This window comes from Artemia sp. Qi Xiang Cuo, chromosome 15 (genome assembly GCF_049724085.1).
Source record: "Artemia sp. Qi Xiang Cuo chromosome 15, ASM4972408v1, whole genome shotgun sequence".
Classification (NCBI taxonomy): domain Eukaryota; kingdom Metazoa; phylum Arthropoda; class Branchiopoda; order Anostraca; family Artemiidae; genus Artemia; species Artemia sp. Qi Xiang Cuo.
Window position 1 is genome coordinate 23,248,917 of NC_142808.1, and position 21,253 is coordinate 23,270,169.

At 36.6% G+C, this 21,253-nt stretch overlaps 1 protein-coding gene across 1 annotated transcript in view; it reads right to left on the reverse strand.

The window, feature by feature from the left end:
• Positions 1 to 5,393: 5,393 nt before the first annotated feature.
• The window catches only part of LOC148943463 (sodium/myo-inositol cotransporter-like), a 111,045-nt gene continuing 95,185 nt past the window's right edge, over positions 5,394 to 21,253 (reverse strand). The window contains exon 4 of the mRNA XM_089101141.1: positions 5,394 to 5,549. Within this exon, the coding sequence (XP_088957267.1) occupies positions 5,394 to 5,549 (156 nt within the window). The remainder of the gene's footprint in view (positions 5,550 to 21,253) is intronic.

Below are 21,253 nucleotides of genomic sequence, written 5' to 3' on the forward strand. Positions count from 1 at the left end.
ATACAGTCAGAATACATTTCTCTATTCAATTGTGTATCTTTGGCTAGAAAAAGGCTAATTTTGGATCAAAACAGAGTTATTTCGGTGAAAATGGTTCTTGATTTAACTTTTTAAACTGTGAACTCCAATTTTTGCATGGAAATAATAGAAAATATGGTGAAAATACAATTTTCTGATTCAATGGTTAGAAGAAGTCTAGTTTTGGATCAAAATCAGCCATTTCAATAGAAATAGTTCATGATAGAAAATTTTTAACTGTAAACTCCAATTTTTACGGGGAAATTATAAGAAATATGATCAGTACACATTTCTCAGATTTAATGGTGTATCTTTGGCTAGAAAAAAGCCTAGTTTTGAATCGAAAAATGAGCCATTTCTGTAAAAATTGAACTAATAAATTTTTTTAACTATAAACTACATTTTTTTGTATCAAAATTATAGAAAATATGGTCAAAATACATTTCTCAGATTCAATTGTGTATCTTTGGTTAGAAAAAACCTAGTTTTGGGTCCAAAAATGAGCCATTTTCGTAAAAACTGAGCTAATAAAACTTGTTAACTGTAAACTTTAGGTTCTAACCACATGCTCACGGCTATGATATGTTAAATGAACCTAAGATGAGCGTGAGAGGGGGGTTACTTGCCCTTCAATCAGTGTCGAGTATTAAAAAAGGAATCTGATGTAACACTGATATGGGGAGGAGATGGGGGGGGGGTTAGGGAGTTACATTCAGAACTATCTAATGTCTAAATCATTTGCGGATTACTTTTTTTAAATTGTATAGAAAACATTAATAGAGTTACTGGAAATCATGGTTTAATCTATATTTCAGGAAGAAAACTCTTCAACATTTTAGCTAGAATTTGGTGACCCTTCTTACACACACACGAGTTTGTCTTTCCCTCTTCGTTTCATTGAATTATACGCTTATATTAAGGATAATCTTGAGCAAGTATAATCTTGACTACAGATATACGTACACTACAAGAACTTTTAGAGGAAACTGTGAAATATATTAGTGACAATGATTTGAACCATTACGTAAAAATAGTGAGAAAACCACGTTATTAATATTATTGTATTTTTGAAAAAAAATGTTTTGAAATAATTTTTAAAATTTTTTATAGAAAATGTTAATAGAGAGTTAATGGAAATCATGAAGTTAATAACTAAAGTTATTATTAGAAGGCTCCTGCAGCGTGACACGACTATATTCAGTAAGCCTTAGGGAGGTATGTTTCTGCCTAGAAAAACATCGCGGAGGATTTTAGCCACCTGTGAATTTTATCTAGAAACAACGATGGGGAGTTTTGCTAGCCAGAAATTTTGTCTGGAAAAGCATCGTAGGGGATTTCTAGTACCTGGGAATCTTGCCTAGAAACAACGCAGGGCAGTTTTGCCACCTTGGAATTTTGCCTAGAAACACATCGCGGGGGACTTCAACAAACTGGGAATTTTGTCTAGAAACATCATTTATTTCAAATATGTCCTGCAAAAATAACAAACATCAACAAAACCATGAAGCATCAGACAACATAACCAACAAACATCAAACATAACATAACCAAGAAACAACATCACCATAACATAACAACATAACATAACATCATACCACACAACCATCAACATAACAACATAACTATCAAACAACATCAACATAACATAACCAAGAAAGAACATATCCATTAAACAACATTAACATAACATAACCAACAATAACATAACATCAAATCACATAACCATCAACATAACAACATAACCATCAACAACATAACCAACAAGCATAACATAACCAAGAAACAACATAACAATGAAAGAACATAAACATAACATAACCAACAATAACCATCAAACAACATCAACATAACCAACAAACAACATAACCAAGAAACAACATAATCATCACATAATCAACAAACAACATAACCTACAAACATCAAACAACTTCAAACAATATAACCATCAAACAACATAAACATAACATAACAACATAACCAAGAAACAAAATAACCAAAAAACATCAACATAACCGACAAACATCAAACAACATAACAACAATATAACCAGCAAACATAAAACAATATAACATAACCAACAAACAACATCAACATAATATAACCAAGAAACAACATAACATAACATAATCAACAAACAACATAACCATAATCATCAAACAACATCAACATAACCAACAAACAACATAACCATCAAGCAACATAACCAAAAAAACATTAACTAGACTCTTTTGTTTTTTTTAAGAAGAAGAACAAATTTCTTTAACAGACAATTACATGAATAAATAATTTTCTAAACTGGACGACTGAGAGCAGGGCTCGATGTGTCGGCCAAAAACATAAAAAAAAAATTGCCGAAATAACAAATAAAGCATATCAACAATGAAAAAAAAGGACACACATGGTAGGAGATAACAGAGGAGGACACCCAAGCGCGAGAACACCACAACGAAATTCATACTAAAATCCAAATTCACCAATCCCAACATCCAGGCAAAGAACAATTTTTGAAATATGTTTTTTCAAAGAAAATCGGCTCTTGAATCTTAGGGAAACATCTATTAAATTAAATTTATTTGCAATATGAGGAATCTGGTGTCTGATTGAGAATCTAGCTCTTTCAGATTTAATTGGGAGAAGGCGATACTTCTTGGAGCGGACGTGGTGAGCAGGAGAAATGGGAGTCTCAATTATACCCAGATCATGGAAATAATTTGCCGAAGATTGGATATCATAATACCACATTGCTGTATGCAGGTCTTTCAGTTGATTTTGGGCGTCAAACTTGAGGTGAAATCTGTGTTTTTAAGATTTATTGTTTGGGACGCGTCTCTTATACCTAGATATTTACATAATTAAAACAAGCATTACCCCTTTATTGCCAAAAATACCTTGAAAGCAAATGTCCCCTGGAAATAGATGTTTTCCGAGTGCGTGCCAAATTTGGCAGTAAACACGCCGTTCTAACGAGTGCCAAAAAATGGGGAATCTCAGGTGTCGTGCAATAGTTTATTTTTAGAATTTGGTTCAAGATACAAAATATTGGCAAAGATTTCATGGACAATGTGCTTGGGGCGCTGTATAATTGGAAAGGAATGACATTTCGATTCCTTGCAGGGTCAAGAACTCTAGAAAAAAATAAAAGGTGTTTCGAGCGAAAAATGAAAGGCCGAAAAAGAAAATGTCTTGAGGGTTTTCGGCGAAAAATGTCAAAATCGTATTATCTGGCAGTGATGGATGCGCAATCATTGCGTAAACTTACGTAAAGTGTGTACGCCATTAAGTTAATGAAAAAAGAAACGCTTTGGGGGTTTCAGGTGTCGTTAAATTACAAGCGGAGATTCCCCCATGGGTTCCTGATGCATGGCTACCTAAAATAGGGTCAAGCATATTAGACCTGTCTGTTTGAAATGAAGTAAGTCGTATGACGTCATTATAGTTCAGAGGGGTGTGTCATGGAGTGTGGGCAACTGTGTTCCCTTTGATAGAACAGGTGACTGTACTGTGTAGGTGCGAAGGGTTGCTAGCTCCACTTAAATAACCCTTTAAAGGCAAGGGTGTGTCGCGTGGTGTAACATGTGCTTGGAATCTTGCCAGGGGTGGGGATTTGCATAGAAACAGGGGCAATGGGCTCCCCATATTATCAAAACTTGTGTATTATATGGACCACCGCATTCCAAGTAATCATATAATATAAAACTAAAATCCTGTAAATCTTGCCAGGACACGAGTTTCTCAATGGGTGGGAATCTTGCCAGGGCAGGAATCCTGGGAGGGCGGTCACAGAAAGCAGTGAGGGTGTATCATAGAAAAACAAAGGGGTGTGTCATAGAATAAACACCTCACCTTTGAACTCTTGCCAAGGGCGGGGGTGTTGCTTAGAAACAGGTGTGTCGCGTGACGTCAGAGGGCATGTCCCAGGAATTCTATGGGAAAAAGGAGGGCATGTCACAGAAACCGGGGAGGGTATGTCACAGAAAGTAGTAAGCCCCTACTACTCCCCAGAATATACCCCTCCATAAATTACCCCCCCCCCTCTCTCCCCGCGGAGTATATAGAAAAATAGAAAATGATAGAGTCTAATAGAAAAATCCAAAAACATGGAAACGAAATTTCCATGAAAAAGGCTATCATAGGCAGCGCACTAGTGCTACCTAAGCAAAGAATGATGTTGGCACAATGTATTTTTTTTTAGATCAGGGCACATCGTATAGAAGGAGTTGTAAGAAAAGCACCAAAAAGGGCTCATTCGATTGTAAATTGAAAGGGCTAGTGCCCTTTTAAATGGTTGAATTTAATTGGAGGGTAAATACACCCCCCCCCCTCCCCACGCAAGTTATTTCCCCAGACACTTCCGATCAAAATTTTGGGACAGCCATTGTGTTTAGCGTAGTTGAAAGGTCTGGAAATTATGTCTTTGAGGATGACACCCCCCAAGACCCATAGGGTAAGGGTTATATATTATACCCTGGGGGCCAAGGCCGTATCCAGGGGGGAGTTACCCGGTTTGAACCCTCCCCCCGAAATTTTTGACCGAGTCGAAAATAAGTCGAAAATTAGTAAAAGCTAGCTAAAAATCAGTATAATTAGTCGAAAACTGAGTCAAAAATTAGTAACCCCCCCCCCCGAAAAAGTAAAAAATTAGTAAACCCCTCCCCCCACCCCCGAAAAAAAATCCTGGATCCGCCCTTGCTGGGGGCATATAGGTTTTTATAAAAAAGCGTGGTCGGATAAACTTTGAAGGGCGCTCATTGGATTGATAATCGGAAGTTCTAGTGCTCTTTTTAAGAGTCAAAGTGATCGAAGGACAGCTACCCCCCTCCACACACACAAACATGTATCGTATTTTCATGAAATGCATCTAATAGATATTTTGAGATAGCCATTTTATTAAAAATAGTCCAAATATCATATACAAAGACTTTTGGGGTTAAAACAAACCCCTGAGCCTGGGGAAAAGGGTTGTAAGCTATGCCTCGAAGGCATGTAAGGATTTTATGGAAGAGATGGTTGTTTAACTTTAGAGGAGGCTCATTTGGTTGGAAATTAAAAGTTTTAGTTCCCTTTTAAGAGGAAAAAGTGATGGAGGGCAACTAGCTCCCATCCCCCTGACTAACCCTCTTTTCACCAAGTAAAGAGCTCCATTAAGCCATAAATGGGTAAAATAAATTCAAATAATTTTCCAAGCCTAAAACTATCACAAAGCACCATCAATTAATAAATTAAACCCAAAACCAACAGAAATTACAATAAATATCCCAGTCAAACTCAAAACGAGCAAAACTTTTGGAGGGGTCTATCCCCCTCTGAAATTTCAAATTTTCTCGAATTTCTGTGAGCTCTTTATTCAAATTATCAAACAACAAGTATTTGTTTATTCAAACAAATGCAATAAGTGTTTGTTTATTCCTCCATTCAAAAAATCCTTGATCTATATGAATCCATGATGAAGTTGATAAATATAAAATGTTTACCTTGCTAGCAATATATACTGGTAGAAAAACCCATCCAAGCAACTGCAACAGAAACAAAGCCTGAAAAAAAAAACAGGTTTTACATCTATAAATTACTTTTTTGGATTTAAAGTCCAAAATTCGCATCAACATAAATTTATGCAACAAAAAGAAGTTATGCACCATTGAAATATGCAAGAAAAGAAGGAGTACTTAGCCGAAATTATGAAAATATTACCCTTACAGCCTACATCACAATCACCCAGAGAACCTTGTCACGTAATCTTTCTCAGCTTGAACCTATCTTACCCCAAATTTCTTTTGACTGACATCCTATATATACATATATATATATATATATATATATATATATATATATATATATATATATATATATATATATATATATATATATATATATATATATATATATATATATATATATATATATATATATATATAATATATATAATATATATAATATATATATATATATATATATATATATATATATATATATATATATATATATATATATATATATATATATATATATATATATATATATATATATATATATATATATATATATACTTGCTGCAATATTTGCTGCAATTTCAAATTTTGTCTCAACCTCTCTCCTTTGTGCTGATTTCACTGCTAGTAATACTGCTAACAACTCATACCAGTGCCAAGCTGCTTGTGGCCAATATAGTTCAAAGCCCCAATAGAGAACATCACAGTATCATCTACAGAAGTCATTAAACATTTAAAAAGTTGAATCCAAACAAGTCACCAGGACCTGATAATATTTATCCCAGGCTACTAAAAGAAACTGCAGAACCAATAGCAGATCACCTCACAAGAATCTTCCAGGAATCACTTATTCAGTCTATTCAGTTGCTATTCAGTCTCTGACCTGTTAAGAGCTATCTGTGTTAAAAAAGGATTATATTTCGGAATCAATTAGAGACTAAATATATTTCGTCATTGACATCTGACCGGTATACAATAGTTCAATTTTAAGCCGGATTAACTTTGGAATATGTTATAATATTGAGAGTGCAGACATATGATGCCTTGCTTGATTGGATTGAGTTTTCATTTGGATTGAATTATTTCATTTGGATAAATAGAAGGCATTTATTGGAAAGTGGGGGAACTTAAAAAAGCCCCCTAGCGAGCAAGTCATTGTTTTGTGACTTTACTTCAAGATCTAATTACGCTTGGAACTACGTTGGCTGAAAGTGAAAAAAAATTATTTTGAATCCGGTACTGAATTGTGTAACAAGAGCACTAAGAGATGGAATAAAATTGGAGTGTATCGTAAAAGCGTGTGTTGCTTTCTATACACATGAAGATTTTATAAAGGCAAAGCGAATCCTTCATACTGAGTTGAATATTATGAATCGTCTTGTGACCTACTCTAAAGATGAAGACAATATCATTCAAATATGCAAAATTCTAGTTTTAGCTGCGAAAAATAATGTGAGCATGCCAAAATTTGTCATCTTTAACCCCTGCTCGGTTCCGGTCATCGGAGATGCGGTGAATGCAACAGTTACTGCCAAAGTAAATGAACTCTCTCGGAAGCTTGATAATTTTTTGGCCACCCAGTCCGCTCCAGCCACCAGTATTTTCACAAGCAGTCGTAGTGCACCTGAAACGTCCAAGCCCAGAAACTCTACCTATTCTGTCGTCTTGAAAAATCCCCCCAAGGAGCTCAATGGCCCAAATGACCGGAAAGCTTTCATAGACAGTTTCTGTGAAAATACAAATGACATTAGTGAACTTCACAAATCTGCAAACGAATGGAAGCTAGTGGTCAGGTCGAAAGCTGCAGCAGCGAAAATGGTTGAGAAAGCGAAATCTTCCAAGCCCGATCTCAAAATTACTGTTCGAGAACCCCTGCACATAGCTGTGCTTCGAAATGTCCCTGAGGATACAAACTGTGAAGGACTAAAAAATCTAATCCCGAATAGTACGAAGACTGAACAGTGCGGAAAATCCCGTTCTTTCAAAGTGCATTTTAACACTCTCAGTGAGCTCCAACAATTTCTGAGTGTTTCGGTGATTATTGGCTACGAGCATCTGCCTGCTTATCCGCTTAAGTTCTTGCCAAGACGATGCTATAACTGTCACAGAATCGGTCATCTCGCTTCCCAGTATACGGCTGAACCTGTATGCTCTAGGTGTGCCTCAAGTGAGCATCGTTCTACGCGAGATGAACAATGCAGACAGCCGACATTCTGCGTTGAATGTAAAATCGGTAGTCACACGTGTTACAATGTAAATTGCCTCTCAAAGAGTAATCCACAAAAAAAATGACATCTGGAGCTTCTGCAGTTAAACATTTATCGTGTGGCATTCATGGCTCATTCACGAATAAAATTCCAATACTAGATGTTGTTTTTGAGCAAAATGAAGTTGTCTGTTTAAAGAACATTTCGTCACAAGCCGCAGTAAAAGTATTCTTAGTTTTAATAGTTCAGTATTGGAATATTCAGTTTCAGCGAAGCATCCAAGTGGAAAAGGGCGACCCTCCGGTGGTATTGCCACTTTTGTTCGTTTGACTATAAGATCTAGCGTATTTAAAGTCAATTATAATTTTCCGGCGATTCGTGTTGAGGGCTGTGTTTTCATTAATGTATATTTGCCTACAAATTACCATGATGAGCGTTCGGAGCGTGCTTTTACTTATTCTAGTGATAAACTCGGCCAGTGTATTAACCGTATTAGATCCTTAAGCCTTGAATGCATATCAGTTGGTGACTTCAATTGCGACTTGAATGAACCGCTGTTATCTAGGTCTTTACGTTCTACGTTGTTGCTTAGTATTTTTGGAGACCAGTTTGACCTCAAGTGCAAAGATTTAAATTTTAACATGTACACACCTCAATGTCAACCTCAGATCTCGATCACGTCGGTGCGTCCGCAAATCTCAGGATTTCGCCTGTCAAGGTTGTACTTGATTTTCAGCTGTCTGATCACTTACCAATACAGTTCTCAGCCAATATTCCTTGCCACAGCTCAGATACACAAACGCAACAACTTCAAAAACACCTCCTAGGTCTCGCCGTGATTGGCGTAAAATTAACCCTGTTTTATTTCAAGAAGAAGCCGCCAGAGTCCTTAGTAAGATCTGTGTCCCTTTCCATCTTCTCTCTGGATTAACTGCTCTTTCAAGGGAGGAAACACAACTATCAGTTGACTTTTATTGCGCAGAAATTGGCCAGGCCCTTCGCTGTGCTGAAAAAGCTGCCGTCCCTCTAAGTAGACCCCGTCATCATACCCTTCCAGGCTGGTCTGAAAATCCAGAGTTAGTGGATATCCATTCTAAGTCTAAATTTTGGCTTCAACTTTGGGTTTCTTGCGGACGACCCCGTTCGGGGGTAGTCAATTCAATCCACCTGCTCACAAAAAGAAAATTCGCAAAGGAGCTAAAAGCTCACAGAAAAAAGATGATTGATATCGAATCTACACGGGCCAAAATTAATCCTTCTCTCCTTTGGCGTTTTCTTTCCTCTAAAAGAGATGAGTCTTTACCCGCATCTGCTATCCCTGATTCTGAATGGTACGCATATTATGGGTCAGAATTTTCACCTCATGACCCAGCCCTCAACGAAAGATACGAAGCTGAGTTGGACGACTTCTTAGATAGTTGTCCTCGGAGTGATTATCTTGTAACAGAGGGAGCTGTATGTAGGGCCATCTCTTACCTAAAACCTAAACAATCTTCTGGGATTGACGGGATCAGTGCACTCCATCTAAAAAGTGGTGGGCCCGCTCTCATTAGTCATGTAACCCTCCTGATGCAGATTATCCTCATTCAGGGTATTGTCCCAACCACTTTCTCAATTGGAAATCTTACGCCAGTTCCTAAAAAAGGAAAAGTTACCATGCAATGCTCCACTTTCCGTCCAATCACGGTTGCTACCACTCTCTGCAAGTTATTTGAACCTTTATTCTTAGATGAGTTTGAAAAACTGTGTTGTAGTCCACCAAGACAATTCTGTTTCTAACGCGGTAATGGTTGTGTGGAAGCGCTCCATGTCGTTGCATATGCACTCCTGGCTGCAAAAAAATCAGGAAAAAGTCTAGCGATCGGGGGCTTAGACCTGCAGAGAGTGTTTGATTCATTGATTCATGGGCTTATGTTGCTAAACTCAGCTAAAAGAGGAGTGAACTCATATATCATCCGGGCTTTCCGTGATATTTATTCTCACCTTCGAGTGCGACTCAAGCTCCCTCCCGATAAAGGCCTTCCGCCAGCCCCACGGTCAGCTTTGATACCAGTCCGTAAAGGTGCCCGTCAGGGAGCAGTTTTATCACCTAATTTCTTCAATAACTACATTATTGAACCTCAAGACAGCTGTCCTTCATCATGCATTCTCAGTTCCATTGACATCTCCCTAGTATGCTATGCCGATGACACGCTGAATCTCAGCCGGACGCTTAACCGCCTTTCATAAATATTCTCATGTCTGCAGTCCCACTACGAGAAAGTCGGTCTGAGATTTAGCTCCCAAAAGTCGGAAGTTTTGCTTTATAATTGGAAGAATGACCCTCCTACTAATATCACACTAGGTGATTGCTCAGTAAAACCAGTTGATAAAATAGCATATCTGGGGTTTCCAATAGGTTCCTCATTACAGCATACCCGTTCCCTCCTGATCTCACATCTTGAACGGCGAATATCCAGCTCCTATGCTTTGATTGTTAAATCCACTCTGAGATTTAACCGTCCACTACTGGCCAGTATTTACAACGCTACCGCTCTGCCACATATATTATATTTAACCCCTGTCTGGAATTTATTGGCAAAACGTGAAAAGTTTAAAATCCACTCTATATTTTTCCGTTTTGCAAAGTACCTACTAAAATTGCCACCTTGGACAAAAAATAGTTTTTTGATTCAGTGATATAACCTAGCGGAATCAAATCTAGCTGTTGAGACACTTATTAACGGGCAACAATCAAAACCAGAACTTTTAAATCGCAAGTGGGCAAGGTTACTTATTTAATTTTCCCTTTTGTTTCCCGGGTTTTTTCTTTATTTCTTTTTTTTTCTTTTTTTTTTCTCCTTTCAAAAGTTGTTGTCTTTATTGCTATTTTCGAAGAAGTTGTTGTTTCTGTTGTAATCTTTGAGTATGCTATCTTTCAGTTTCCACTTTTCGTACTATTTTGTATACTATTTAAGAAGTTGTTGCTTTTATTGTTATTATTATCGTTTTGTTCCCTCTTTTCGTATTTTTGTATACTCTGTCATTGTAAATTTATTGTATACGACGGGTTTTCAATATATATTATATTATATTATATATATATATATATATATATATATATATATATATATATATATATATATATATATATATATATATATATATATATATATATATATATATATATATATATATATATATATAGAGCCGTGGAACCCGCTGGGCTTGCCTCTTAAATTGCAGGGACAAGCTAGACAGCCTTCAATGCTTCCCTTACTTCTCTCGCAAGAAACCACCAGAAAAATACTGAATGAATTAAAGTGGTTACTGGCGCTTTTGCTTAATTTCCAAAGCGTTTACCATTCTTTTGGAATGGGAAGGCCCTATTCTAACCACCGTACTTCGTCGAGTTCATGAACTATTTTTTCACATTTGATTTCCCCCTAATTAGTTCAATATTCATCTACCATTTGAACGAGCAAGACGTATTGTGAACGCGCTATACCTGTTTATCATGTTTGGAGGGGATGAATAAAATTTGCATTATTGTCCGGTACCGAATTTTGTTCAGCAAAACGTTGAGAAAAGAATTGATGATGAGATGATTAAGAAGTTTGGTGCGGAGTTTTTTGACGTTGATGATATTGTGAAGGCGAAGAAATGGCTTGGGTTCAAACTATATCAGGAAGCTATATTTCAGAAGCGAACTGGATCGAAAGCGTCACTGAGCCATCTAGGTGATATTCTGGACTTTATCAAGAACGGTAATACAAACGATTTCGAAATCCCAGTATTTGGTATTATAAGCCCCAATGAAGTCCCATCGATACCAGCCACAGCTTATTCAGCTCTTTTTTCGAGAGTGAAGGAGATGCATGTCCAGTTAAAGAAAATTTCCAACCAGTTCGAGGCATATTCCAACCATTTCTCGCCCCTACCACGGTCTGGAGCCAGTCCCTCGAAACCAGCCGATAGCCACTGTACTACTGGTGTCTCTAGATTGCCACTGTCTATTAGTGATCCGACAAGTCGTAAGGACTTTATCGACCAACTAAATGGTCATGATTCGATTACTAGGCTTCGGCCGTTGAGAGATAAACTTTTTTGAATATTGAGAAATTTTTAGCCTCTGATTTCTGTGATTCTATGAAGTTGGTTGTTTCGGGTACTGGCTCGAAGATTTTGCAGAAGCGGTACCTCAGAATAGTAAAAGGAATCCCGCTGTCATTTAGTGCTAGTGAATTCAAAATGCACCCTGGAGTCGAGGACGCAAGTCGATTTTGGTCGTCCCAAACTATCAAGCTGTTTTTTTCGGACTCGTTTGGTAAAAGTGGCACGATAAAAAAATGGTGTAAAATCGATACGAGATTTTCAGCGTTATGAGTTTATAAGTGTACCGCGTTGTTGCTTTAAGTACAGGTCCCCTGAATCCCGTTCTAAACAAATGGAACAGTCAAGTGGAAAAATGTGCGCGCTGAGCAGGCAATCACTCTTCTTCGAAAGATGCACCCTGTACTAACATTTCTTATTGTGCGAACTGCGGCGAGTCATACACTTCGTATAGTCTAATGTGTCCAGTGCTCAAATCTCGTATTGCAGCCGGTGTGAAAAAATGATGTTGCAAAAGATCTCGGTTATTTCATACAATATAGACGGAACGCGTAGGAAAGAGCACATCATTGACGAATTTTCCTGCAAATACAATATCGTCTGTCGTTAAGAGCATCTTTTATCATCAGCTAATACCAACCAGCTGAAACAGAGTGGGAATGACGTTGCATTTGTGAATACTGCACGGTTTAAATTTGGTAGACCTTCTGGAGCTCTCGCCTGTATTTTGAAACGTATTTCTTTTTCATCCGCGACGGCAATGCTGTTCCACAGTGTAGAAAGCATCTTGGCCGTGCAAATTGCCGATCTGGTATTTATTAATGTATGTTTTCCTTGGTATCGTAAATCTGTTCAGTCACTGAATAAGTTTGCCAGGACTTGTAGTGTTTTGAAAAAAGTGGCAGATTGTGCATCATTTTTTGGTTACCAATTTGTTGTCGCTGGGGATTTTAATGCTGATTTATTGAATTCCAGTCTTTGTCCGAGTTTAAGGTACTGGATAAGAATCGTTCATTTTCATATATCCATCATTCTGGGAGCCATACTAATATACATCACGTTCTTTCTTCTCCAAATATATTGGTTTCAATCGTTTCTGTTCACGAAACAGAAAGTGATATAGACTGCCTACCAATTTCCTTTTCGTTTGATATCTCTCATTCTCCAGATATTTCACGCGTGAATCGTAGATGGTTTGCCAGGCGAAATTGGAATAAAATAAGGCTAACTGGACGCTCTATATTTATACTATTACAGCTCTTTTGTCTCTATAAAAGTTCCTTTCAAGCTACTTCAGGTTGGATTTAAATTTGTAAATGATAAGAATTTTTTGAACAAATATTATTTTGGTATTATATCATGTATGAAGGAAGCCGAAAGAGTGGCCGTTCCCGAGGAACGTGTAAAATTTAATAGGCGGAAACCTGAATGGTCGTGGGACCCTGGTCTACAAACAATGAAAAATAAAGCCAAATTTTGGCTGCGTATATGGGTTTCTTGCGGACAGCGACTTAACGGCGTAGTATTTAAGCTTAAACAGAAAACTAAGCTAGAGTGTAAAAAGTATTTACAATCTGCAAAACCTAAAATTTGTAGAAAAAGGTAGTAAATTCAGATAAAATTCATGATTCTTTTTCAACGAGTACCCCAATTAGCCCTGCTGCTTGGTGCAAATATTATGATCAGATTTTTAACACCGTAAACCATCTCGTTCATGCTACATTTATGAAGCTTCTTAATTCTGCAATTCCTGCCTCACTCCGCCAGAACCAGATCCTCCCAGTTCATTTATCTTCGGTGGTACTAACTATAAAGAAGCTCAAGTCAAGTTCTACTGATGGTGATGGCATAAGTGCCATACACCTAAAGGTTGATTGTCCAGCTCTTGCCCAACATCTACAACTTCTTTTTCAAATGCCTTCATGTACCTCGTTTGTGCCTGAAAGTTTTTTTCTGCGGAAGAGTTACCTCAATTTTAAAAAAAGGAAAAATTCAGATTGTGTGTGCATCTTACAGGCCAATAAAGGCTTCTTGCAATATAAGTAAAATTTTCGAGTATCTTCTCCTCCCTTCAGTTAACTATTCCACATACTTCGCTGAAAACCAGATTGGGTTTTCGGCTGGGGTAGGTTGCCAGCAAGCACATCGAATTTTGGCGAATGTTCTTACTGAGGCGACTAAAAATGGGTTCGAGTTATATTTTTGCGCCTTGGATCTCTCCAAGGCCTTTGACACCGTTACCCATTCCCAAGCTATTTTCTCTGTTTTTAGTCACGGTTTTAATATTTCGGTAATTTTTCTTCTTAGATATTGGTATTCCAATTCTTTTTTGCGGATTAAAACGGACATGAGTGTCTCCGAAAGCAAAATTCCAATGCGGCGTGGGGTCCGGCAGGGCGCCGTCTTTTCTCCTTTTATTTCGAAACTTTGTGTATCATCTGTTCTTTCTTCTATCAAATCCACTTGCATTCTTAATTCCGTTAACATCTCTTATCTAGCTTATGCGGATGATATCCTTTTGGTCAGTAGGACTAAAAACAGGCTTTCCCTGTCTGTCTCAGCAATAGCATCAGTAGAATGCTTATAATGAATTTGCTTGGCTTATGTTCCTTCCTGTGCTATTTGCTTGGCTTATGTTCCTTCCCATGCTATTTGCTTGGCTTACGTTCCTTCCCGTGCTAGTTGCTTGGCTTATGCTCCTTCCTGTGCTATTTGCTTGGCTTATGTTCCTTCCCATGCTATTTGCTTGGCTTACGTTCCTTCCCATGCTATTTGATTGGCTTATGTTCCTTCCTGTGCTATTTGCTTGGCTAATGTTCCTTCCTGTGCTACTTGCTTGGCTTATGTTCCTTCCTGTGCTATTTGCTTGGCTTATGTTCCTTCCCTTGCTATTTGCTTGGCTTACGTTCATTCCCGTGCTATTTGCTTGGCTTGTGTTCCTTCTTGTGCTATTTGCTTGGCTTATGTTCCTTCCCATGCAATTTTCTTGGCTTACGTTCATTCCCGTGCAATTTGCTTGGCTTATGTTCCTTCCTGTGCTATTTGCTTAGCTTAAGTTCCTTCCCGTGCTATTTGCTTGGCATATGTTCCTTCCTGTGCTATTTGCTTGGCTTATGTTCCTTCCCATGCTATTTGCTTGGCTTACGTTCCTTCCCGTGCTATTTGCTTGGCTTATGTTCCTTCCTGTGCTATTTGCTTGGCTTATGTTCCTTCCTATGCTATTCTACAGGGCCTCTACACCTTTTCAAAGAGAGTGAGTATCCTCTCACACCTATGTTCCCTTGGTACCTTTCCAAGCAAAGTGATAAAAAAACACGTCTTTAGCAACTTCGTTCATCATAACGTTTTTTTTTTTGTTTTTTTTTTTGTTACCGAAAATTAGAAATTGTCAAATTGCGTATTTAGGAATGATTTTGTAGGAAAAGCCGTCTATCACCCATGCATTATCCACTGCACCATTTCTTTGAAGTATGTGCTATCAGACTGGTTTCTGATTTTTTGGACAAATGGCTTTAGTCAAGACTAGTTTGTTAGGAAAGTGTCGTTAGATCGCATTTGTGATATATACAGAATAACAACTGTACATGACTATATCTAATTATATTCTAATTAATAACTGATATTTAATTGAATTAGCAGAAAATCTAAATGTCCTGTTTTATAGTGAAATTGCCGTTCTGTTATTTAATTTCTTCAAGGAACTTCGCATAATAAAGATGATTAAGTTCACTTGGTGCACGGTCAAAAATTTTCTTATTAGAGTGTTTCTATTATATGTCATTATAAAATTATGATAACTATGAGACTTACTATGAAAATCTATAAAAAGCTATATATGGTCATATAGATTAAAGATAAATAGTACTTAGTATACATGAACTAATCATCTATCCCGAGATCTTCAACCTCACTTAGAAATCTATTTTATAAGCATTCTAGGCACTACATCTGGTACCCTAATGACTGAATCTGATCCAAAGGAATAGAGTAAGTTTGTTTCTAAGCTATTTGAATACCCCGCTAATGTAAAGATCTACCAAATGTTCTGGTCAATCTAAAAAAAAGAGTATAGGTTGTGGACCCCTTTCTGTCACGCGGCACCTTCTTCTGGCACGGAAGCAAAACAAGTTGATATGATAAACCTCTTTTAGCAATGTAACAGGTTAAAGCCCTGAACTAAATGGTATTAATTGTTTGCGGGCTTGAGAAAGTGAAAGGCGGTTAGTATTATAATTTCTGTCTGTTTGCTCTTAGCATAGAGATAATCATCCTAGCTTGAGCTAAATAAACCGAAACCATGCGAGTGTACTCTAATTATATATTTAATATATAAAGGTAATTAGATAATTGATAAAATGCGCTCCGGACGTTTTATTCCAAACTTCCCTGTTGTATTTTCAATATATTTATGACTAAAGTATTATATTTTTTATCATATTTTAGCACATTTCATTAGAATTAACCCAACTTCAATCCTTCGATGTGGTCACTATAAGAAATAATTAACTTTTCAATTTATTTTGGTGGCCGCTATTACCAATACTGCATAAATGAATACGGTTGTGATTATAGTTAAAACTAAAATTTTCCATTTGTTCTTATTTCTAAGACAGATTGCGGTCGCCTCAAGTTCGATGCCAACATTTAGTATACATGATATTATTTACGATTAAGCATACAGGCTGTATTTAATTATTAATTCTTTGTAGAGATATCGTATAAAACAATTGAAGATGCGGCACCCTTTTCTGCATCAAAAGCCAAATAGTAACAAAATAAAACAAGCAATTTCATACCCAAAGAACCATGATAACCTCTACACCATGGAACCTTGCGATTCAATAAATCAATGGAAACATTAATCATGATACGTGTGAAAAAATTCTCAATTTCTAATTTTTGGTAAATCAAATCCTAGCACTCATCCGAAAATGGGCGGAAATGGACGTTCGGTTAAGCATAAGTACTAAGAGACCTAATACTTTTGATGAAAGCTCATATTGGGGAAAATAAAAATTTTTCCTTTTCTTCATAAGTTGTGAGAGGCCTAGTACTCTCAATGAGAACCCGTAGTTCAGAAAATTGAAGATCTTTTTTACAAACAGTAAGAGAGCTAATACTGTCAATGGAAGCCCATAATTGGAAAATAAAAATTAATCTTGGCGGAACGAGAACTTGTGCCTAATGTACTCTAATATTGTGTAGTCAAAAGTAACAAATTCTCGGACTGAAAAGAAATGATATCACAACGACTCACCTAACATACTTCGATATAAACTTTATCCATGTAATTTCAACTGAATCTACTAAAGTCCAATCAAAAGAAACTGGAGTGTTGGTTTCCTGACTGGAGGCTTGGTGGAGAATAATGATAAAAATTTTCCCCGGCTAGACTTCGAGTCGTAAGGCTTGACCCAAACCACTGTCATTAGCCACTTAAGTGAATTTAAAAGTGAAAGATTAAGCAAGCACCATCGTTAATTGGGACTTGCAGTTAACAATTGGGGCTGATAGTGTTTGATATTTTGTCAGCCACAGCAGTCAAACTGAGAGTTTCCATGCGAAAAATAATTTCTCGTATTATATCCCCCAAAGTAATATTATCAACTGATTAGTGATAAAAGTGAGTTACGGAAGTTAAAAATTAAGGAAGCACCATCATTAGCGGGAGCTTCCGGTTGCCGGTTAGGGCAAGTTCTGTTTGATGTTCGATTTGCCTTAATCCCCAGTTTGATAGATTCCGTGTGAAAAATAAATTACTGAAAAAGAGAATAATACAGTGATAAAGGGATTTCTGTAAACAAAGTGAAAATGCTCTTCCCATTGGGAGCTTGTGGACAAGGGTTGATGACCAGTGGTCTTTATTATCCCACTCGGCGTCATTCTTGGCCGAGCAGCTCCATATGAGAAACAACTCGTACAAAAAAGGCGGATATATTATCGCTAAACCATCGCTAAGCTAATTCTATAAGGCAGCATTAATACAACTGCAAGTGACTTATTACCTTCATGTGTGTCGGATCAAGGGATCCAGTCGGTGGACGAGTAAGAATTCAGAGCTTCTCAAAAAAAAAGAGCTCTGTATTCTCATTTTTTCGACGATGGGGAGGGAACGACCGTCACTAGGAGATGAACTAAAAGGAAACATATAATAGGTTGTTGACTGACAATTTTTGTTGTTTACATAGTAACCCAAATTATATTAAAAAAGCAAAAGCATAAACTCGCATAATATATATAAATAGGTTGCATTACAATGTAGATTAATACATATTAATTATAGAATAAAACAGGAAGATGAGAAAACCGAATATCATGACAATCCTCATTGTTCACGCAGCAGCCCAAGACATCGTAAAGTATGAAATCTTACCTAAGCATGGGAACTACCCCCAAGATATTCGTAATGTATGAAAAATACGGATTCCCCTATCCACGATAGAGACCAAGGATTATCATATGTGGGAAGCCAATATGGAGTATCTTCAGTTAATTTCTAGGGGAATATTTTGTTGCTTACGTAAATGGAGCTCGTTAGTTCCCCTAAGCCTAAGGTTATTGTTGACTCTAAATCAAGGAAGAATTCTGAGACTGCGAAGACAGAACAAAAAGGAAGATCATATTGAAATGTCTGAAATGCAAAAACTAAAGGCGGAACCATCAGAAATTGCTTTAGCCAAAGTAAAAAGGAGGACATTATCAAACGAGTGGGTATAGAGGTCCTCATTCGTTCATAAAATGTCCAGTTCCGTCTCTCTAAATATTGTTTACGTACAACCGTGCGACTAAGACACGGCAATTCGCGTTTCTTAAACAGCATAGAGGTGCGTGAACAATAAAGGCACGAAAATGTATAGGAAATTAAGACCTCATATTTAACCACGTAAGCTAGCTCATAATTAACTAGATACTTTAAACTCTAATGTAGAATTAGATAAGCGTTAAAGGACGCTTAGAACGAAATAAATGCACCAATGCACGCTGAAGTGTACATTAGGATTTTTGCCCAAAGTTAACGTTGTATTAGTCTTTTTTGACTTAGTAATTTTTCTAAGCTTGGTCATTTTTTCTAAAGGTTACAGAATTTGTCTGACAGTTATCCAAAATATTTGCAATAAGTATAAGAAAATGCCAAGACGCATGCGAAGAGTTCTCTTAAATTTAATATTGTGTTAGTTGATATAACAGCATCAATGTGATCACTTACAACTGTTGTGTCCAATAATATCGCTTACAACTGTTGTGTCAAACAAATACTATCGTTATTATGTATTTTAATCTACTCGTTAAAGAGAACATGTGATTCTGCTTAGGTATTTCTATTTTAAAGATTGGAGTAACCTAATGGAAGTTAATCATTGCGTATATACAAGCCAGTACAGATACAACCTAGTAGCATCTACTTTGATCATTCGTCAACCAACGAAGAGTACTCGCAAGAAAAATCCCGGAAGACCATGTTGTGATAATAATCGCAGTTACCACAACCTATTACCAGGTAACTCTTCACAGAATAATCTCATCGATCAGCATATCCCATAACCACATAACAACAATTATCTTGAAAACACCATCGACCGGCATGTCTTAAAACTGCATAATATCCGTCGATTAACTGTTTTTAGACGGCAAAGACCCAACCAATAAATCCTGAGGACCGAAAGTAAGCCCAGCGATTAATCCCAATCCCTCAACGATTATGCACCTTAACCAAGGATCAAAGACAGTATATTGAAACAGATACCAACATAAAGTTTTTACCCATCTATAAAATAAGTGTATGTTGCTTATAACTACTTAAGAAACCAGCTTATCATCCGTGACAAGAAGACAAAACCTGAACAATTTTGACGGGAAACACAAACTGTACGTGTTTTAAATTTTTCCCGAGGATATAGTGCCCAGAAGAAAACCTAACCCAGCTATTAACATAGGATTCCCAGTGATTAATTCCTCAACTATTATGTCCCTTAAGAAGAAATCAAGGAACGGATGTTGAAACAGACTATAAAATTAAGTTTCGATCCACCTGCAAGGAGTGTTAAGGTTTCTAATAAGTTGAAACCAGCATCGTATATGATAAGAAAGACCAAGAACGAACAATTTTATACGGGAAGTGCAACCTGTAAATGTTTTGAGATTCTTCTTCCCAATTATAAAGTGCCAAAAAGGAAAACCAGGAAGATAAACCCATAAACAATTGTTCCATTCAGATAAAAATCAATTGGAAGCCAAAACAAAGTGACAGCGCATGTGAGTACTTTAAAGACACGATGGATGATGAAGTAAGTGCGAATGTATATGTATCTATTATAAAGTCTAATAAATATTAAGAAACAAACCAAGACACAGAAGAAACAAGTGACATTTTTCCAGTGCTACTCCCAGAAACCAAGTTAAAACCTTTTAATAATGTGTGTTAATTCGCTTTTTTACCAGTTGTTTTTAATTCGAATATATATATATATATATATATATATATATATATATATATATATATATATATATATATATATATATATATATATATATATATATATATATATATATATATATATATATATATATATATATATATATATATATATATAGTGTGTGTGTGTGTGTGTGTGTGTGTGTGTGTGTGTGTGTGTGTGTGTGTGTGTGTGTGTGTGTGTTGCAACCTAGATAGACAAGCTATTATTATAATTCAATCACATGTCATATTAGCATAGTGCCAGCAGAAAGTATAATGAATTCTTGTTGGAATTCAATGACATACCAAATTGGTATAGCGTCAGGTGGAACTATAATGCAGTATTTGAAATTAGGAACGCGTACTTTTATTCATGAAGAATTACTATCATGTCAGGTGACGACATAATTTCAATATTAGACATAAGAAGAGCATATTTAAGACATACAGAAGTATTAGCGTATCAGGTAAAGGTATTTTCAGTATTAGGTGGAGGAAAACAATATCTAGATATTCAATCATATAATCAGTAGTGTTATAATCAGTAGAAACTCTATTTGGTAAAGGGACTTTAAGTAATGTTTCGAAAACATAAACATCATGAAGTATTCAGGAATGTGTAAAATTTACAACCGACATAAAATTAAATTGTTGAATCAATAAAATCTGTAATAGCGAAATATAATCGAAATTCAAAAAGTGAAAGAAGACCTAGTGGGCACAATGATGGGGACGTCACTAAACAATGGGTAAGGAAATATGTGCTGTAATCAAAGGTCGAAAAATGTCAACTCCTCTTTCAAACTTATAATTAAGAAAATACCAGTTCCATTTTCTGAAAGAACGCTAAGCTAAAAGACACGGCATTCGCATCATGCAGTTTGCTTAATTAAGATAGCCACGAAATATGTATTGATTTCAATTTTCACGGCAAGTGCCTAGCCCTGATTTTTGCTATGTAACGAATTATTTTGCGTGTCAATTAAAACGGTTAA